Source organism: Kwoniella newhampshirensis, chromosome 11 (genome assembly GCF_039105145.1).
Source record: "Kwoniella newhampshirensis strain CBS 13917 chromosome 11, whole genome shotgun sequence".
Taxonomy (NCBI): domain Eukaryota; kingdom Fungi; phylum Basidiomycota; class Tremellomycetes; order Tremellales; family Cryptococcaceae; genus Kwoniella; species Kwoniella newhampshirensis.
The window spans coordinates 44235-62389 of record NC_089964.1 but is presented as its reverse complement, the minus strand read 5'-3'; the positions used below and the strand labels follow the sequence as shown (position 1 = coordinate 62389).

Sequence of the window (18155 nt, the reverse complement as noted above, 5' to 3'; positions counted from 1 at the left end):
TCATTTCTTCTTTTTTATCGATGAATGGATGGCAAACACTCTGATCCAGACGTAATACCCTCTGTGTTCGATCACGTCTTGCCGACCGTCAAGGCTCGTCTTGTGCTAACTTGCACATGTCCATGGATCACCGCGGAATCCCGTAACGGTGCTGCGAGATGACAATGGGCTGGTCGTGTCCGTGTTCGTGTACGCCTTCGTGTTCTTCCGTGTTCGATTCATGACGTGGTCAACGGTTATAGAAGGCATCCATGCAATATCATGCTAGTCGAAGTCCGATGTGAGGGCTTACGTCTTGGATCTTGGTTAATGACGTGACGGTTCGAACGTTTAGGTGTGGCTTTCCGTATATCCACCAACCTTCGAGCGAGGAAGAGGTAGAGCCCAGTCCGTCAAAACCGGTGATGACGGTGACCGTGGCGGCGGACATGACCTGGGCATCATCCGTCGACAGTCGACAAGCGACCATACACCGATGAACGATTGTTGAAGGCTTGGTTGCCTCTGTTCTGTCGACACACTCCCCGCCACAGTTCTCATCAAGCGGTCAATCAATAGCAGAGGGAGTGGGAGACACACATGTGTTGTATCGTGTGCCTGCGCGGGTGGATCTGTCGGTATGGGTCAAGGTCTGCTACTGGTCGGTACCTGCTAGTACTTTTACCCGTCTCGTCAAGGCCGCAGCCACAGCCACAGCGGGCTTGAATCATCCCGTGTCCTCTTGGCATGACTTCCACAATTTCGAGCGACCACTAACCGCCCAGCATATTCGAGGATCAAATCATTCTAGGGTTCTCAACTGATGCGACTGGAAGCGAGCGACTCTCCGCGCCAACGGTAGGAGGTCGATTAGATCCTCGGAGACCAATGTCTGGAGGTGTAGTTCCATAGCAAAGGCTGTCATGGCATGTAATAAGCTCGGCTAGGCTGGACCGAAGATTCGCAAATAAATTCCATACGAAGCCGGTCAGCAAGTGCAACACCCCTTTCGCTACAGTTTCTTTCCGTGCTTTTACTTATCGCCTCATGTTCGCAATCGTACAATTGGTCATTCGCCATGAAACATCAGCTCCCACGCCATTACATCCCAGTATGTGCGACGAGAGTGTTCGAGACTCCACGACGACTGCGGTTGGCGTAAAACCCAAAGGAGGGCAGTGTTCACTCAGCATACAGCGCGGGTGGTCTTCCTAACAATTTCTCAAACAATTTCTCAGGAAGGACCAACAAGACTATTTGCCCGCTACCATCTATACAAGTAGCAGGTTCAGCTTGAGCTTGATTGCCTGAAGATCCAATTCGTTTCACCCTCTGTCCATCCCTTGACAATACATGGAGCATGACCTGCGCAACTGAAAATAGTCAAACGATTGACGTAGACGCCATTCATAAAGACCAAGACCGAAATTGATATCGTATAAGAATGAATTCAAATCGACTAACCAGCAACATAGGTGTAACACGATCAGACAAGCACATTCACATCACAAGATACATGCAGCCTTCCTTGTACACGCTAACAGTGAATATGGTTTCTGGTCCGAGAAACTGGTCCCGGTCAGTATTCGAAAACAACTTACGATCTGGTCGCAAATCACTGCAGCGTTATCCCTTTCTCGATGATGAGAGTGGATAGCTCCCTATACAGTGGGATGGTCATCCCGGCTCCTTCGTGGGCAGCGCCGATAACTTTACTGCTGAGGGTCAATCGCATCACAAACTCGGGAGAGGACTGAGCAGACGAGTGGCAGGTTGGGAACAGATTGCTTTGTTTCCGCGTAACTTCTGGTACCGGGAGGTCGGTCTTACCACTGTACCTTCATACGAGTAGCGTCCTTGAATAACCCTCTGCTGCCCCCTTAGACGACCGAGGGCGAAGCTGCCCTACAAATAAAGCAGAGATCGAAGAGTGTAGCTCTCTTATAACCACTTCAGTGTCCGGGATGCGGGATGCCACAAGCGTGCGTCAATTAAGTGGAGGGAGCCGATATATCTCATCACCTATCTCTCCTCCACCTCTTGCTACACTCGCTTGTAGGTGGGTGATTTACCTCTTTCTTGGTCGTCTTGATATTATTGTCTTTCCCTATATTCTGACTGACAATCTCTGATAACTCAGTCGATCCACGCGAATATACCATGGCGCCGAAAGCTACACCTGCTATACCATCTGCCACACGTCGTGCAAAGCGCGTGATCGAGTCCGCGTCCCCTTCACCGTCCGCTTCGCCCACTCCTTCCCCTCCTCCACCGACGAGGACACGAGGTGTCAAACGACCTGCGCCGCCTCCTGAATCGGAATCGGAAGAATTCGAAGATGAAGACGTGGAAGGTGAAGATGAAGACGTGGAAGGTGACGATGAAGAGGATGAAGAGGAGGACGAGCCGATAGAAGAAGAAGAAGAAGAACAAGTAGGTGGGATTGGGGATGATCTTGTCGAGGAAGATGCCGAGGGAGAAGACGAAGAGGAAGAGGAAGAGGAAGAATTGGGAGCTGGTGAAGAAGAGGACGGCATGGAAAGTCAAGAAGGCAACGATGTCGGACCTTCAAGAGGTGAGCTGGAAGGTCTGCGGCTTTTCGATTCTACTTTTCTGTTCTCCTCGCTGGCAGAATCGGAATCGATCAGAGATCATGTCCAGCTAGGACCTGAGCTAACGGACATGATAGTTTCATCAATGCCACCTTCAGAGGATGTAGAGATGCAAGACGATTCACCGTCACCGTCACCGTCACCTTCTGTGGTGACCACAACGACCGCTCCCACTTCTGCCCTCAAGATCAAGTTCAAAGTCAACCCAGCGATAGCCGCTTCGAACACTGCAGCGTCCGTTTCTGCGTCAAGTAGCGGCGGTAGACCCTCGAGGGCTACTGCGAAGAAAGGAGCGAAGAAAAGCAAGAAGATCGCAGAGGAAGCTTTGGGTAGGTAACCCCACCTCCAGTCTCCCATTCATGGACGATATCAATCTTATTTCCAGGAGCTGACGTAAATCTTTGACAGAAGACAGCGACGATGAACTTCTACTCCGTGACGATGACGAGGCTGCGGAGGACGACGGGATGTCGTCTCGTAGAAGTGTCAGTCCGTCCAAGCTCACGGCAAGACAAAGAGCAAAGGGCAACAAGGATCTACAAGAGACTTTATTGCAATTACCAAATGGTGAGCATATTCTAGCTCCTGGTCGTATCTCGTTCCACACCTCCCCGCCTGTCGTCTCGAGCTGTACCAAGAGAGGTTCTTGACTTGAGATCGATGCTGATTCCTTGTGCTGGCGGCTGCAGAATTAACGGGGAAAAAGCAACTTGTCCTGACCGAGGCCGAGAAACAAGAAAGGAGGGAAGAGACAGCGAGACGACGGAAGAGGCAAAGTGAGCAGAAACTGCAAGATGAACAGGTGAGTACGCGCCTTGCACACAGAAGGCGCTGGAGATGCTCCGAGCTCGAGGTTTTTGGTATCGATTGCTGACATCTGCGTTCTCGGTATGCGTTGCCCCTCAGGACCAAACGATAAACCGACTCCTGCGAGCTCAAACATCTAAATCCCGATCAAAATTGGACAATCCTTCGCCCGCGCTCGACTCCGGCGGTCCTTCATCTCACCCTTCACCGACCAGACGCGTCCCTGCCACACCGGGAAGTATGATCCGATGGGTCAGTACTGTCTCCAACGACGGAGACGTTGTGATCCGCGTCGCTGCGCCAAAGGAGAAGGACGAATGGCTGGGTCTAGATTCAGGCGAGAAGGTGGAGAAGGAGGAGGAGGAGGATGTGGTCGAGATGGAGAAGAAGCCTGACATGGGGATCTGTAATGTGATAGGATGTGGGGAGAAGAGAAAGTATCGTTCTGTCATGCAGTTTGAGATGGGAGGGTGTTGTCTGGATCACTTGAAGTCGGTGGAGAGCGGTTTGTAATAGTACTTTGTAGTATTTCACGAGATGGTACGAGCGTTACGACGTGTTACCGACTAACGTCTCCAAGTGACGAAAAAAGGAACGCCTGGAAACCAGGAGACGAGAGACGTCCACAACATATCGTCTTTGAATCACGAGTCACGATGGATCTCGCTCAATGTCAGAGTGTCCCTTTTTGTTTCATGTCCACTGTTTCGTGTGTAATCGAATCGTCGCCATCCATTCAATCAAAGAGCGACACCATCGTCACCATATAATCAAACGTGTCCCATCCAATCGCTTTCATGCAAATGTACAAGACGAGACGACTGACGCCCACTCATCGTCCCCTATACTGTCTGTCATCCGATCCGATCGGCACTTTATGCGGTCTTCTCAGCTGAAGCAGTCTTGGCGGCCAAGGCAGCAGCGACGGCAGGGTTGATCCTCTGTGAAAGCGAAAGTTTTCGAATAAGCAATGACGAGGGTGTAGGTTGAGTGGATCGACATGATTTCGAGTGACAGACGAGTCGGTAGAGGAGGACGATTGCAGGGAAAGGGGTCAGAAAGAAAAGCGGAATCAGCACTCTGACCAGTGGGACCAAGGGAGATGATTTGATCACAACTCACCTTGCCGTCCTTGAAGATAGCACGAGGAGGGGGGAGTCGGTTCTTCCTAGAGTTGATGGCACCGGGCTTGGCAGATCGGACTCGGACGACTGGAGATTATTGATAGGAGTACTTGTATCAGCATTATATTCCTGTTGTCCTCTCCCGTGTTGCTAGCCACGCCCAACATTCTTCTTACTTCACCCCTTCTATCCTGACCCATGAATTGCTCCCCTATACCAACCCAGGCCATCTTCACCGGGCTTAACGCCAAACGCAAAGCGCCGAAAAGATGACGGATCTCGACTCACTCTTGGCGTGGATGGCGCAAGAAACACAGTAGGCAAGACGGATGTAGAGTTTGGGGAGAGCGTACTCTGCGTAGACCGAGGCCTCTGAGAGATCTCGGACGGCAGCGGCCTCGACCATGTTCTTCACGGTGTATCGCTTGATGGCCTTGTCCTGTGATGGTTGGGAAGATCGAGTGTCAGCGACGATCTCTCTCTCTCTCTTCTTTCACTTGTCGCTTGTCTCCTCATACCCCTCCAACTCGACCTCAGAACAGGTCCGCGACAGCCTAGCGGATCTGAATAGATGACAAGTGTCACAAGTCCAGTGTGGAGCCTGGATATGGGTCACGATACCGCGGTAGCAATGAACAGGGTCCCCACGATCTGGGCAAAGCCCCACGTCCTTACTCCTCCTGGTAGCATGACATGCCAGCCCCTCCTTGCTCTGTGCCACCCATTTCCCGCTCCTTGCGAAACAGCATGGACTGTCCTGCCGATCCTCGTCCCATATCGATCTCTCCTCACGACATGCTCCCATCTCCAGCTGCTCCAGCTGCTCTCCGCTGCCCATCTCCATTCTCGTATTCGGATTTCCCTCCTTCCGCTTCCATCGAAACTCGAGACTCGCAAAGTCGAAGGTCCGAAAAAGTCTCGTTATGCGAAGAAACCCACCTTAGGAACACATCGAGAACAGTTTGAGCATCGGACAAACTTGACGTGACCCCTTCCCTTCTTGTTTCGGCCACCGCCTCGTCTTTTGAAAGTCATTTTGTCGGTTGACTGTAAGGATCAGAATCAAGGACGGGTGAAAGTCAAGTTAGCTAATGATGACTTTTTCGAAAGTTGGTGACAGACTGATTTGCGTAGGTCGACAGATCGGTAGACTGTTAGAAAGGGACGTTCGACAAGATGGATGGAAGGAACGCGATGGGGGGGGGCGAAGATCAGGAGCGGAGGGCAGGACCACACGCACAAAGGTCTTGAAGGTAGCTCGTTGTCGGCTCTCTTGAAGACGGTTGCAAGTACAAAGTATCACTGGTTCAAGAAAAGCTCGGGTTCACACCTGTGAGTGAGCGAGGTGAGGGCGAGTGAGCGAGTGAGTGAGCATCAAACGGTGACCAGCGGACATGCACCATAGAGCGTAGCAACAGTGAAGAGTTAGAGGGGCGGTATCATACGGAGTTGAGGAATGTGGCGCGGGAAAGACCGCCTTCAGCCCACGTCGATTCATCGGAGTAAAGCTTATCGCCGATTCCCTCGTCAGCATATATCACTCACATCCCCCTCTTTCCCCGTCTTCCGGGACATTCTATGCCACCTTGCAACGTCATAACAGTCTGATCATGAACGATGTCATGAATACACGTACAACGAATCGGGTCATAGTTTTCTAATATGCACAACACTTCTGCTCAATCTCACCATGCTGTGATGCTCCACTCACGCACCCAGCCTTCTGCCAGGACCTCCCCATCGTCTACTATCCCTGTCTTCCCTGTAAGAAGGCAGCTCCTCATCCTCTTCATCTTCCCCTTCTGCTTCCGCATGTGAGTCTCCGTCATCCCTCGTGACAGCTTCTAGCATGTCAATCCTATCATCCTCAACAGCCTCGACCACCCCTTCCGCCTCTGCCTGAGCCTCTCTTGCCGCTTTCTCACTTTCGGCCTTCTCTCTAGCTTCCCGGACGATACGCTCACGTTCGACTCGTGCTTTAACGAGATCGCGATCGGCTTCAATTTCTCGGAGAGCATTGGCTTTGCGAGCTGCCTCTTCTTGAGCGTGGGCAATGACAGACTTCGATGAGTTGTCGACGCGCTTCTGGAGATTGTCAACCTGCAGGCCGGGGTTGGCTTCCGTCAGCCTGAAGCTTAGCGTTGAGACGTGACCGTACAGCGACGATCTGGTAGGGATAGACATCACCCAAGAGATATCCAAGTGATTTACTCACATGATCTTTGAGCGTCGCCACACCAATCTCCAACTCGTGCATCCTCTTCAGCGTCTTGTGGAATACGAAATGCTGGGTGAAATCGATGGCCTGGGTACGAAAGCCGAGCTGTGACAATGATAATGCGTCAGTGTCGTAGCTACACTCGTGAAAAGTGATCAGATCAAAGACAAAAGACTTTAGCAGATGATGAAGAGACAGCTGCTGAGCCTCACGTAGACGAGCATGCAGACAGGGAGTCTCTTTGCTGCAACAGTACCGAAATTTGACTCACCGCAATCAGATAATCTTGACCACCTTTGACCGACAGCACTTTGTTCTTGAGCAAGGAGTTGCTCGCTTTCAGGGTTCGGTATTTCGGATCATCGCTGTTCTGGATATTGGAGGCGATCTTGATGAGGGTCTGCGTGCGATGAAAGGGTTGGGCGGCCGGAGGCGGAGAGTTGATGTCAAGTGTGAAGATGGTGAAGCGGATTGTTGCAATTCGGCGTATTGGATGAATGAGAGTAGGTGTATTGCCATCAAAGGAAAGATTATAGCAAATCATATTAGCATGAATCACTTTGATTCGTGGTCTTCGGGACGTTCGACGGGGACATGGGTCGAGCCAAAGGACACGGAATCATGAGATCGTTTGAGTGCTGGACTTGTCATCCTGAGACACAAACTCAGGCGCGTGTGTCTCATCATCGGGATGATACCAAAACGACCAGTTGGATGACATTGACAAGTCAACGTTCCAAGACTCCCTATCGCAAGCACGAGAGACGGTGGAATCACGATGGCGCATATCCCGCTTTGCCGTCGACACCCGACACCCGATCTCAGTATACTCAGACTCACCTCGACAGCTTCCAAGCTCTGTTTATACCCATTATCTCTCACTATCCCTCTATCCAACAATCGTCCAAATTTCAACCTCAACTCCCTATCTTCCTTATCTGACGATCTCCAATTGTCCACCGCAGCCTGCGAGGGAATTGTCCTCCCTCCCGCGAACAGCGGATTCGAATTCGGATTCGGACTGGCAGTGGTACCGCTACTACACGAAATAGGAGCTGTGGAAGTCGAGACGGAAGAAGAGACGACGGTATCGTATGATGGGGGAGGTCGAAGTCGCGCTTCGGCAGCTGACAACGCTGCGGCTCTAGCTTCAGCTCGAGGATCGGGCTTGGCCGTTGACCCGCCAGAGGATACCATCGTGTCTTCCTTTTTCTCCGCCTGTAGAGTATTCGAGCCGATTTCGATATGGTCTAGCCAGTCGACGAACAAGGATAGGTCACCTAGAGGACACCGGACAGCTGTAAGATTGATCGGACGGGACGGAAAGCAGAGGAAACAACGACAACTAGATAGGATTGACACTCGCGTCATCGGAAGGAAGCAGGTGGCCGTATCCGGTGGAGGTTGGTTAGTTCAACACAATGTGGCAGTGGCAAATCAATCAAGTGATCGCGAGGCGACGTTTTGTCTGCGATCTCGCTGGAAGTGTACTTGGCGGCGATGACAGCCATCGAACGTCTAACCAAGCTTGACTTTGTCTCGTAGCACGAGGTCCTCTACAGCCTTTGTCTAGGTTCAATAGTTCCTCCAAAAGAAAGACATGGCTTCATCTCATCGCATCACTGATTTGATCTACACCGCCGTCAATGCTCACAGTCATCCCAATGACAGCTAAACAGAAACCTCATTGGCAAGATCTGCCAGATCAAGTTACAAGCCGCCCATGCAATGCATCTTCTTTCTTTCCGTATATATGCTATGATTTTTATTATCCTACAGGAACTCGATCCCTACACCCACTCCCAGGCCCCTCGCCGTCCGTTCTCCTTTCCTGCCTATGAGAGGCATGGAAAAGTTCACTTCGATTCGTATCGGTTCAAGCCGATACATCAACCCTACGCCGACAGAGAGATTGGGGGAGCGATACATTTTGGTGATGTTGTCGGTGAACGATCGAGCTGCGCAAGGATGACTTAAGGTAAGTTTGCTGTCCAAAAACCGAGGAGATGAGTGGAGAGGTGTGCAGGACGCGAGAAGGGACGGAAAAGGCTAAACAGGAGCTCATTGTATTCTCGCATAGAGGCCAATCCAGACTCTTTCCAATGCTTATAAACATTGCACTCACTAATATCATAAGCGACAACCTTCCCTCCATTGAGAAAGCCGTGTAATCTCAGCGGCCAATGTTCCTTGGTGGGTACAGGGGCCAAAACCGAAAGACCCAGAGCCCAACTGAGATCTCCTCCCAATGAATCTGGTCCGTCTCTCCTTCCGAGACCGCCGACTTTCCAACCTCTAACGGAATTTGGTCCACCGAGATAAGTACGGTCAGGTAAGTATGTCGATGATCCGGCTGAAGCACGGAACAGGGGGAAGAGACAAGTGGTGAGAGATGATATGGAGTAGTGCTAAGTGGCGTCTCAATCAGGATGGATCCTCAACAGGAATCGAACAACGTTTACCCACAATGCTGGAACCGGGATAAAGAGCTCGCGAGAGTTGTGATTGGGTAGTAGATTTGAAGAAATGGGCAAGTTCCGATGATCCGGGTAGTCCCGCATATTCGTGGGTGAGTTTAAGCAATCGGCCGCCCGTTCCCATCCAGAGATCATCACGAGTATCAGACGTCCACGTATGCGATACTGACGACTTTGTCGAAGGAATTGCTAGTTCTCGAATTCTGCGTGAACCTTCGTTAAGCCTGGCAACCGGAACTTATCGTCGTTCTAAAGACACTTACGAGACCGAAGCGGTGGGGGTGAGATGACTGATTTCTCGATTCACGAGCTCATATTGTAGGTCATGTGTGCCCCAGGGTAAGATCGCCTATCGCCCCATTCCGTCAGCTGTGTCTCGGTGACCGTAAATTGCCGCCGAATTTGGCGACTGACTCACGCTCAGCTTGGCTCTGCCTCCTTGACTGCGCTCTCTATGTGAGGCGAACGCCGAGTTGTCTCTGTCTAGAGAGAAAGCCGAAAGTGCAAATGAGAGCAGAGGAGAAGTGAACAGCGGTGTGGACAGGGCTATTTGATATGCTGATTTCGTTTTCGTGCCGATCGATGCGTTACCTTCCAACGTTTCTGCTCCTCCGAATATGTTTCGTATCCTTGCGGTGACATTCTGAGCAAGTCGAGAATGTACTAATCAACTCATCTCCCATATGGTCGCTTCACAAGTCTTGCCAAGAACATGGACTCACGCCTCCACCTTCACCACCACCGACCTCCGTACCAGCCTTCATGAACAACCTTCCCTTCTCCTTCAAACCCAAGACCATTTCAACTTCGTCCGGATCACCCCCTCGTCTGGGTTCCAATCTGACTCCGACTCTTTCCATGTCATAAATGCCGAACTTGTCTAAATGCTGAACTATAGCTCTGGTGGTGAGCAGAACCTCGTGCAAGTTCTGCGGGGAAGGAGGTGCAGGGTTGAGGAACGATGGTGTGTGAGGCGAGACAGAGGTCAAGAAGGATGATAAGAGCGAAGAGAGGAATGATGAGCGGGTTATCGGTGGTGGAGGAGCGAGTCGGATCGAGCTCAGCCGAAGAGGTCGATCCATATTGCTTGTGACCTATCGAGATATTGAATGAACATGACAGCTATATGATCAGAGGAACGTGAAACTTACGATATCACCAACTCGCCGTTGAGCCTGCTCGTACTCCCCTCGTAATTTACGCTGAAACTCTTCCTCTTGCCATTGTCGAATCTTCTCAGGATCCTCGGGCATAGCTAAACCCACACGGCTGCTCAATACTGGATTCCAGTAAATCGAAGATTAGAATTGGAAAGCTCGACTCACGTTCTGAAGGAGTCAGAGTCGCTTTATTTGGATCTACAGCGTTCCGGAAGATCGAGCTGGCAAGAGGAGCTTGTAAGGGGGGTGGAACGAGAGGGCTTTGCTGCACCGTAATTGTCAGCCCGCTATATCTCTCCATGTGCGTGACGAGATCCGAAACCGGTGCATTCCACTTACTCGTGATCCGAAATCTGGGCGAGGAGGAGACGGCGCGGAGGAACAAGTGGTTGCAGCAGGCTCGGATTTTGCCTCCATGTCAATCTCTACGACCTCGACAGAGGGCGGTCTGTCCTCCGCGTTGGGATCCATGACGATGTTGCGTTCAACCGGACCGAGAGGTTGATCGGACGGCAAATATGTTGGGAAGAATGAAACGTCGCAGAGATAATCATGATGAATACAACTTGTAGACATTTCCTTGTTCTATACCAAGTGGCGCGGGGCTCCAGTCCTGATACCTTGAAAAGCCAGTTTCCAACACCCGCACGCCTATGTTGCTGTAACGAATGCCCCGGCATTTCAACATCCGCTTTCATGGGCGAACAGCGTCCGTGCACCGGATGATATGATAGATAGGAGACCGAGGCCGCATACAGATCCTCACGCCGTTTACGGTTGACTTTATTTCTGTCTGACTTGGAACTCGTCAAGTGCCATACAACTATCCGCTCAACATGACACGAATATGGGTGCATGCGCAGTGCAAGGCCAATAAATGGTCATATCATCATCATCATCAGACAAGAAAGATATGATCACTTGAAATCACACAGACCGACAGATCGACGATTATCCCGTCTCACGCTCTTCTTTTTACCGGAATGAGTAATGCTTTCCCGGGACATCGTGACAGGATCTTAGGATCTTTTCCTCCCTCCTTTTTGATTTTATTTCCACTTTTGGGGATATACCATGACCGGAACAAGGGTACACTAGACAGGTAGGAGGGAGGGGGGGGGGGTGAACAGGCACTTTCACTGCACTCCGGTTTCTTCTGGTTCAGCAAAGATGCAGTGACTGTACGTAAATATGACTCCCGGCAAGAGACCACCTGTTGCCCCCCCCCTTCCTCCCCTTCCGGTTGTTTCTCTCTCCCACTCTATGGTGGTTGGGACATTTACCCTCCTCTCCCTTTTCCTGGAATGCGTACGTACACACGGGGGTTTGCGCTGGATGGGAACAGAGCCTGGAGCCCTAAATCGCAGATCATCTTCATGTTGTTGGAAACCCCCCGTTCCCAACAGCAACAGCGTTTTTTAGCCTAGCGTACGATGGCAGAGGAAGGATCCGATGCATATGTTGTTGCCTTTCTGATACAAAAGTCAAAAGCCAAATCGCAGAATAGGAGAAAGCGAGAGATCAGGGCGAAAGACTACGGAAACGTCCCAGGAAGATCGGGTTGTATAGGTCGGTCAACCTTGAAAGTAGACAGCGTTACTACACTGTAGTTGGGACAAAGTCCACTAGCTGTACCTCCTCTCGTGCCTTCCCTTTTCGCACCGTTACTTTCGTCTCTCTGTCACTCATACATCTCATTCTCCCTTCTTTATCAATCCACGACATCATCATCACACATCGCACATCACACATCACACATCACACATTACACTCGACGGACTCAAAACCGCATACACCAGTAGCAGCGGACACGACTGTGGCATCCCTCACAGCTGTTCCCGGCCTTGATCCATCTTGACATCCGCCCTTTCCGGATCATCTCGGGGTTCAGGTCAATAACGCACAGCCAATACAAATCATACGGCCCGGACTCATTCTTTCTGCGTGCTCCCACGTAGAAACATCTTCAAAGATTCGCTCTTGACACGTTCGAGTTCCACGCCATCGCACTCAAAGATCGCTCTCTGCTCCATCTTTGAGCTCGGCCATAACACGTTACACCTTCCTCGATCCGCCTTGGACCCAAAGCACGACGAGGGCTGGACGTGCTTCGTCCCTATCGTCCACGCTCGCTTGTGTCCCTCAAAAGCAGACCAACCCGATAATATCCGACTTTGGCGACGACGATCAAATTTCGACCTATACCTCTTCGTAATCATCTACAATCGGTTATCGACCTCGCTCCAACTGTGATAATATTTTGTCCGTCCGTCCGTCCGTCACATACGTCGGTCCAGACCTTGTTGGGAAAGGTATCCCTACCTCCCTTTGAACTCGTCATCCTTTATCACACTACTCGTCAAAGGTTTGGTCGATATCTAGTGGAAAAGAGTATCGTCGATCTATACAGGTACGCTCCGTTCCTGTTCTTTAGCAGCTATGGCCTCTCATCTGCAACAAGACGGTGCTGAAAACGCTAATGTACAACCTTGATTGCTGCAGCGACCAGCGACCAGACTCAGTCTCTTCTCCTTTCCGATTGTCGGCCCCCTTCACCAACACAGCATTCTCTTCTGAGCATCAATCGCTATGTCTGTCCCTCAACCCCACGGCTATATGGAAAATGGTGCCGTTGGATCCGTGGATCAAGGAGGACAAGGGCAAGCCATGACCGCCGCGGGACCCAGCAATTATGCACATCAACCGCGACAGATACAACTACAGCAACTACAGCAGCATCACCTTCCTCAGCAGCTACAACAAACGCCTCCTTTCCCCGATATGAACGGTCATTTCGCGTCTTATCAACAACAAGCTCCTGGCCTTCCTGCAGGGCTCCCTCAGATGGCTCAACAACCTCCTTTCACCGCATACGGAATTATACCGCCCCAGCATCTTCAACAACAGCAGCAACTACCCATGGTGCCTTATCCTTCTTATGGAGTCAACGGAATGGCCCCGAATTACCACTTTGGATCGATGCCTCAGGGAGATGCTTGGAGGGAAGACTGGCTGGAAGATCAGATGGGCGAAGGCCAAGATATTGTCTACAGCAATCTGGAGGCGAGTCACACGGACTTTCACTCGCAGATTCCATTGTAGCTTACAGCTCGGATTTCACAGGTCAAACACCGTCGACGTACCACTCCGGAACAACTCAAAGTCCTGGAATATTGGTATGATATCAATCCCAAACCTGATAATGCGTTGAGAGAACAGCTCGCGCAGCAATTGGGAATGACAAAGCGTAATGTCCAAGTCTGGTTCCAAAATCGGTGAGTGGATCCTCTAAAGCGCTTCACGTGGAACATATTGCTGAATGGCTGAGAAACTTCAATAGACGTGCTAAGATGAAGGGATTGGCAAAGAAAGACGACAAGACTCAAGAAGACGATCAGAGCGCTTCTGAGAAGGAGCACCGGGCCCCCCATGGCGCGGCCCGGCAATCAATGCTTCTTCCACCAGTGAACAACTTGAATATGGCTCGTCGAGCAAGTTTAGCCAACGGAGAAGCAGCCAAGATCGAGATGTTCGTGGCCAAACGTGCTGCGGCAGGACAGAAACAAGGGTACCATCCAGCGGGATTGTTGTCTCCTGGTCGAGCACCGTCTATGGGTCAGGCATCAGCAGCAAGAAGAGGAAGCATACCTTACCCAACTCCCATTACTGCGATGCCGCCGCCCAACTCGACGAGTCCGAAGTTCTCGCCTGCAGCTCAGAGAGTCATGTCGTCGGCTTTACATCTCGCCGCGATGAAGAACAACACTCGACGAGCCAGTATGCCCGGAACGGCGCAACTGATATCAAGTGGGCCTTTCACTCCACCCAGAAATGTCTCGAATCAACACCAGGTTGGAAATCGATCTGCCCGCGAACTGAGTCCGATCAAAGATCACGATCACGAAAACAATCACCAAGAGCTCACTCACCAGCAGTTCGATCCTGAATCTGATTTCTCTACGACATACGTCACTCCTCCTTCGAGCACTTACAACCCCTCTATTATCTCACCTATCTCGTACCTCCCTACCAACTCCACAGGGTATGACCCATCTATGCCGTTCTCTCCAAACTCGCCTTTACCTAATCCAGGATTCACGTTCGGCGGCGATGTCAACAATGCGCCGGCTACGGACGATGCGGAAGCAGCGAGACAGCAGCAGATCTATCTGTCTTTGCAACAGAGGGGCAGGATGGGTAGTTTGGCTTCGGTTGGGACTTTCACTACGGAGGCGGGCACGGATCTGGAAGATACCAGTGCGGAATGGTACACTCAGGACGGACCGGAGGGGTTCGATCCAGATGCGAGAAGAGCTTCAGCGTGAGTTCTCAGGCCCTGGTCGATAAGGTGGTCTCGTGCTGACATCACATGCGTCGTGTAGCCCTGCAGACCTGTTACACCAAATCGATATCATGGGACTGAATACCAACCTGCCAGGCCAACACGGCCAGGCCATGAGACCTTCACCGCTCGGAGCGCATTTCACTCCCGACTCCACTTATCCTGCCCCTACATTCGACGCGGCGGGGTACCTGATTTCTAGCAGCTTCCCTCCTCATCCTTCATCCGATCTATCCCCTGTCGATTCCAGCTCGCTTCCGTCTAGCAGCGGGCCCTCGCCCAGTGAGCCACATTTGCAGTACCCGTTGCAACACCAACAACAGCAGCCACCCCTACATCAACAGCAACAACATCTCGTAGCTCCGTCGTCGCATTCTCAATCGAGTCAGGTTTCGCCGGGACAGATGGAAAGCTCGGTGTCCCCGTACTCGAACCACTCTGTCCCTCCTGGCATGGGAGCGACGTATGGTCAACAACAGTACCAAGCTGCCGTATTTGAAGGTTACCAGACTCAAGGTGGTGGCATGTTACCTCAACCTCCGCAACCCAATCAGAATTATCGAAATCACAATGGGCATCAGCCGCACCAGCAACAGCAGCAGCAAGGAGAACAACACCCGGATACGATATACCTATCCGCGTCGAGTGGGACGGAAGGAGAAGGCGGCGAGAATACCAAGGAGGACTTTTCGTTTTTAACAGGCGGGTTTGTAGGACACTCGGATGCTGTGAATGTTCTCGTATAAATGGGAACTATCAGTATGCCGGAGTGAAGAGCAGGAGACAGATGATAGCGGGTGGGGTGGGAGCCGGCCGAGGGGAGTGGAAGCAAGCGTGAAGTGTAACTAGTGTGTTTTCGGGTTTTGGGGGTGAATAAGGCGGTCTTGCTTTAGGGAGTCGGGTGTGTACATGGGCGAAAAGAAAGTTGTCTGATACATGTGCTTCCTGATTATTGTGTATATACATGCTTACCTATCAATTGTTCTCTTCATCTTGATACATCGTTCACGGGACTTTGGCAGCAGGCAAATACCGAGTAGGAGATGTGGGGTTTTACATCCCGCCATCATCAGTTGATCCTGTACGATAGATCGGTTTCCATGCATCTGTACGAGCCGCCCTGGTGTGTACGCCCAATACATGTCATCCGTGTCACAGAAGACATTGTGAGGTGTACGATGATGTATACCGTGTAATGACGGCTGCTAGGCTATGAACAGCAGACGGGATCAGAATCACAACAACACTTTTCGTGAGTGGAGGAAGCGCGTTTCGTTTCTCGACGCGTTCTGTTTTATCATGTTGTGACCTTCTTTGGAATCTCGATATATACCGACATACTGTCAACTATTGTCCACACCAAAGACATCATAACCTGCAGTGATCACGGATCACGGACCACAGCCCACTCGCCATCGCACCCACATATCCACAAACTCGACAAAAGAAAACCCAGACAGCTCAACTACCTGGACCACCAGTACCACCCATATCCAAACCCCCTTTTATTATCCTTCACCATGTCAGCCCTTGACGACCTGTTCAATTCCCCTCCCCGCCCTCGGCCCGTACAGAGAAGGACACCATCTCCAGCTCGCTCCGGCTCCCGCTCGTTGTCACCCGTCTCACTGAGCGGTGAGGGTGTGAGGAGGACTCGTAACGGACAAGAATCATTGTTCCTCTCTCCGGGGGGTGAATCGAACTACGATTCGTCTTCTCGAAGAGATCGAAATCGACATCAAAATCGAAACCAATCTGGGTCCGCATCACGATCTAGGTCCAGATCACCGAATCTGAATCTGGATACGAGGAACGGTCGTGATTCTTCATCGTTACCCCTCCTTCTCCCGAATGGACAGAACGATCTCCTCTCAAAGTATACCTCGATACGAGGGGACAATATCGACGATGCCGCCTTCCAAGATCCGTCCGCGGGGCTGAACGACCCTCTAGCACTTGGTGGGGATGGGGACGATGATGGCGATGGTGCTGGTGGGGCGAAGAAAAGAAGGAGGGTGATGGCCAAGGTGGATGCGGACCGGTGAGTTGGTGTGTATTACTGCTTCGTCATCCGGAGGACTAGGCACCCGGCAGGGTCACAACCTCTTCATGGAACTGGTTAAACCCCCGTTAGACCCCTTGCATTAGGCTTGGTCACATTCCAAACGAGTACAGCGCTGATACACCTACGTTTCCCCCAGATTGACGAGCGACCGAGGGTTCCCGGCGCTGTGTAGAGCCGCGAAGAAGTTCAAAGTCCACGGCAAGGGACGTGAGGTGAGTGAGACTGTTGGGGGTGTCTCTCAGGAAGCTGACGATTGCTGCCAATACCTCTCGAATAACTCACTATCTGACTTATCTTGTGCCCCCTTCCGCTGAACGGGTCACCCTCATGTGGAATTACAATGGCACTCATGACCCAACTCTTTGTTCCTCGACTGCCTATCTCCCTACTCCCCAGACCCAAGACCTCCGAAGTCTGCTGAACATGTACCAGATGTGGGCCCATGGGATGTTTCCCAAAGGCGATTTTGCTCACACCATCAACCGCGTGGAAGTGGTGTGTCGTACCCGTCGTATGGAGGTGAGTGACTCGTGCATCATCTGCAGATATCCCTGAATGTCTTTCAGACTGTCTGATATTTGCGTATGTCTTTGGTCTTGCCTCGACCATACTTTCCTTGCAGTCCGCGATGAGAGGCTATCGAGAGGCATTCTACCCACGACCACGGACCCCTTCTCCGCCTCCCTTCATCCGTGCACTATCTGATGGCCCTCTCACGCCACCCGAGTACTACCTTCCAGACTCAGAGAGTGGTCCGCAAGAGCCCGAGCCCCTCTTCGCCTCCAGACGTGAGGACGACGACGAAGCGGGAGATCCGGACCTGGAAGAGATGATGGCATTAGAAGAGATGGAACGGGAGGCAGGTCAGGTGCAAGACAAGGCGAATGTTGTTCCCCCTGATGATGGACCACCTGTGCTTGAGGAAGAGGACGAGTGGGAAGGGTTGTATGATTAGCATATATGCATGGTATTTGCTGCCACAATGCCACTGTGACGGAGAGCAGATTAGTCTGCCCCCTTGATTTTTTTACGTCATCATGATGCAAAAAGGTTTTTTCTCTCTGTCGCTCTCCTCTCCTGTTGTCCTGTGTCCTGTGTCTTTCCTTGGCGTCAAGGAGAAAAGACTCGCACAGGACCGCGGGAGATGGGAGATGGGAGATGGGAGATGAGTTTTATTGCCCCACAGTTGCCCCTCTCGTTCCTTTTCCCTCTTTTCCTTTGTCCACAACGCCGCTGACGCCTTGTATCATTGGAAGAAAAAGAGGAACAGGAACGATAGTTGTGATTTCAACAAAAGGGCATCACACACAGAAGCTCTGAGCACTGGAGGGAACGGAGTAAACCGCAATCGTCCAACCTTCGCATTTTCTC

At 51.5% G+C, this 18155-nt stretch overlaps 6 protein-coding genes across 6 annotated transcripts; 3 read left to right on the top strand and 3 right to left on the bottom strand.

Moving 5' to 3' along the window:
• Positions 1-2139: 2139 nt before the first annotated feature.
• On the top strand, positions 2140-3911 carry IAR55_005208 (uncharacterized protein; the record flags this gene model as incomplete). Its single annotated transcript, XM_066948301.1, has 6 exons — positions 2140-2353; positions 2447-2554; positions 2669-2920; positions 3000-3158; positions 3281-3393; positions 3498-3911. The coding sequence occupies 6 exons, from the start codon at positions 2140-2142 to the stop codon at positions 3909-3911; spliced, it is 1260 nt and encodes a 419-aa protein (XP_066800869.1).
• Positions 3912-4273: 362 nt separating this feature from the next.
• IAR55_005207 (40S ribosomal protein eS26) lies at positions 4274-5557 on the bottom strand (the record flags this gene model as incomplete). Its single annotated transcript, XM_066948300.1, has 4 exons — positions 4274-4339; positions 4521-4609; positions 4811-4961; positions 5462-5557. The coding sequence occupies 4 exons, from the start codon at positions 5555-5557 to the stop codon at positions 4274-4276; spliced, it is 402 nt and encodes a 133-aa protein (XP_066800868.1).
• Positions 5558-6229: 672 nt separating this feature from the next.
• On the bottom strand, positions 6230-8428 carry IAR55_005206 (uncharacterized protein; the record flags this gene model as incomplete). The annotated part of the gene is made up of 5 exons (XM_066948299.1): positions 6230-6622; positions 6738-6845; positions 7012-7140; positions 7581-8020; positions 8395-8428. The coding sequence occupies 5 exons, from the start codon at positions 8426-8428 to the stop codon at positions 6230-6232; spliced, it is 1104 nt and encodes a 367-aa protein (XP_066800867.1).
• Positions 8429-8513: 85 nt separating this feature from the next.
• On the bottom strand, positions 8514-10848 carry IAR55_005205 (uncharacterized protein; the record flags this gene model as incomplete). The annotated part of the gene is made up of 9 exons (XM_066948298.1): positions 8514-8698; positions 8866-9148; positions 9207-9420; positions 9481-9566; positions 9636-9860; positions 9940-10311; positions 10369-10472; positions 10543-10642; positions 10717-10848. 9 exons carry the CDS (start codon positions 10846-10848, stop codon positions 8514-8516), a joined length of 1701 nt encoding a protein of 566 aa, XP_066800866.1.
• Positions 10849-12966: 2118 nt separating this feature from the next.
• IAR55_005204 (uncharacterized protein) lies at positions 12967-15465 on the top strand (the record flags this gene model as incomplete). Its single annotated transcript, XM_066948297.1, has 4 exons — positions 12967-13440; positions 13501-13652; positions 13718-14698; positions 14760-15465. 4 exons carry the CDS (start codon positions 12967-12969, stop codon positions 15463-15465), a joined length of 2313 nt encoding a protein of 770 aa, XP_066800865.1.
• A 774-nt stretch (positions 15466-16239) lies between these two features.
• IAR55_005203 (uncharacterized protein) lies at positions 16240-17739 on the top strand (the record flags this gene model as incomplete). The annotated part of the gene is made up of 4 exons (XM_066948296.1): positions 16240-16760; positions 16921-16996; positions 17181-17303; positions 17407-17739. 4 exons carry the CDS (start codon positions 16240-16242, stop codon positions 17737-17739), a joined length of 1053 nt encoding a protein of 350 aa, XP_066800864.1.
• Positions 17740-18155: the final 416 nt, after the last annotated feature.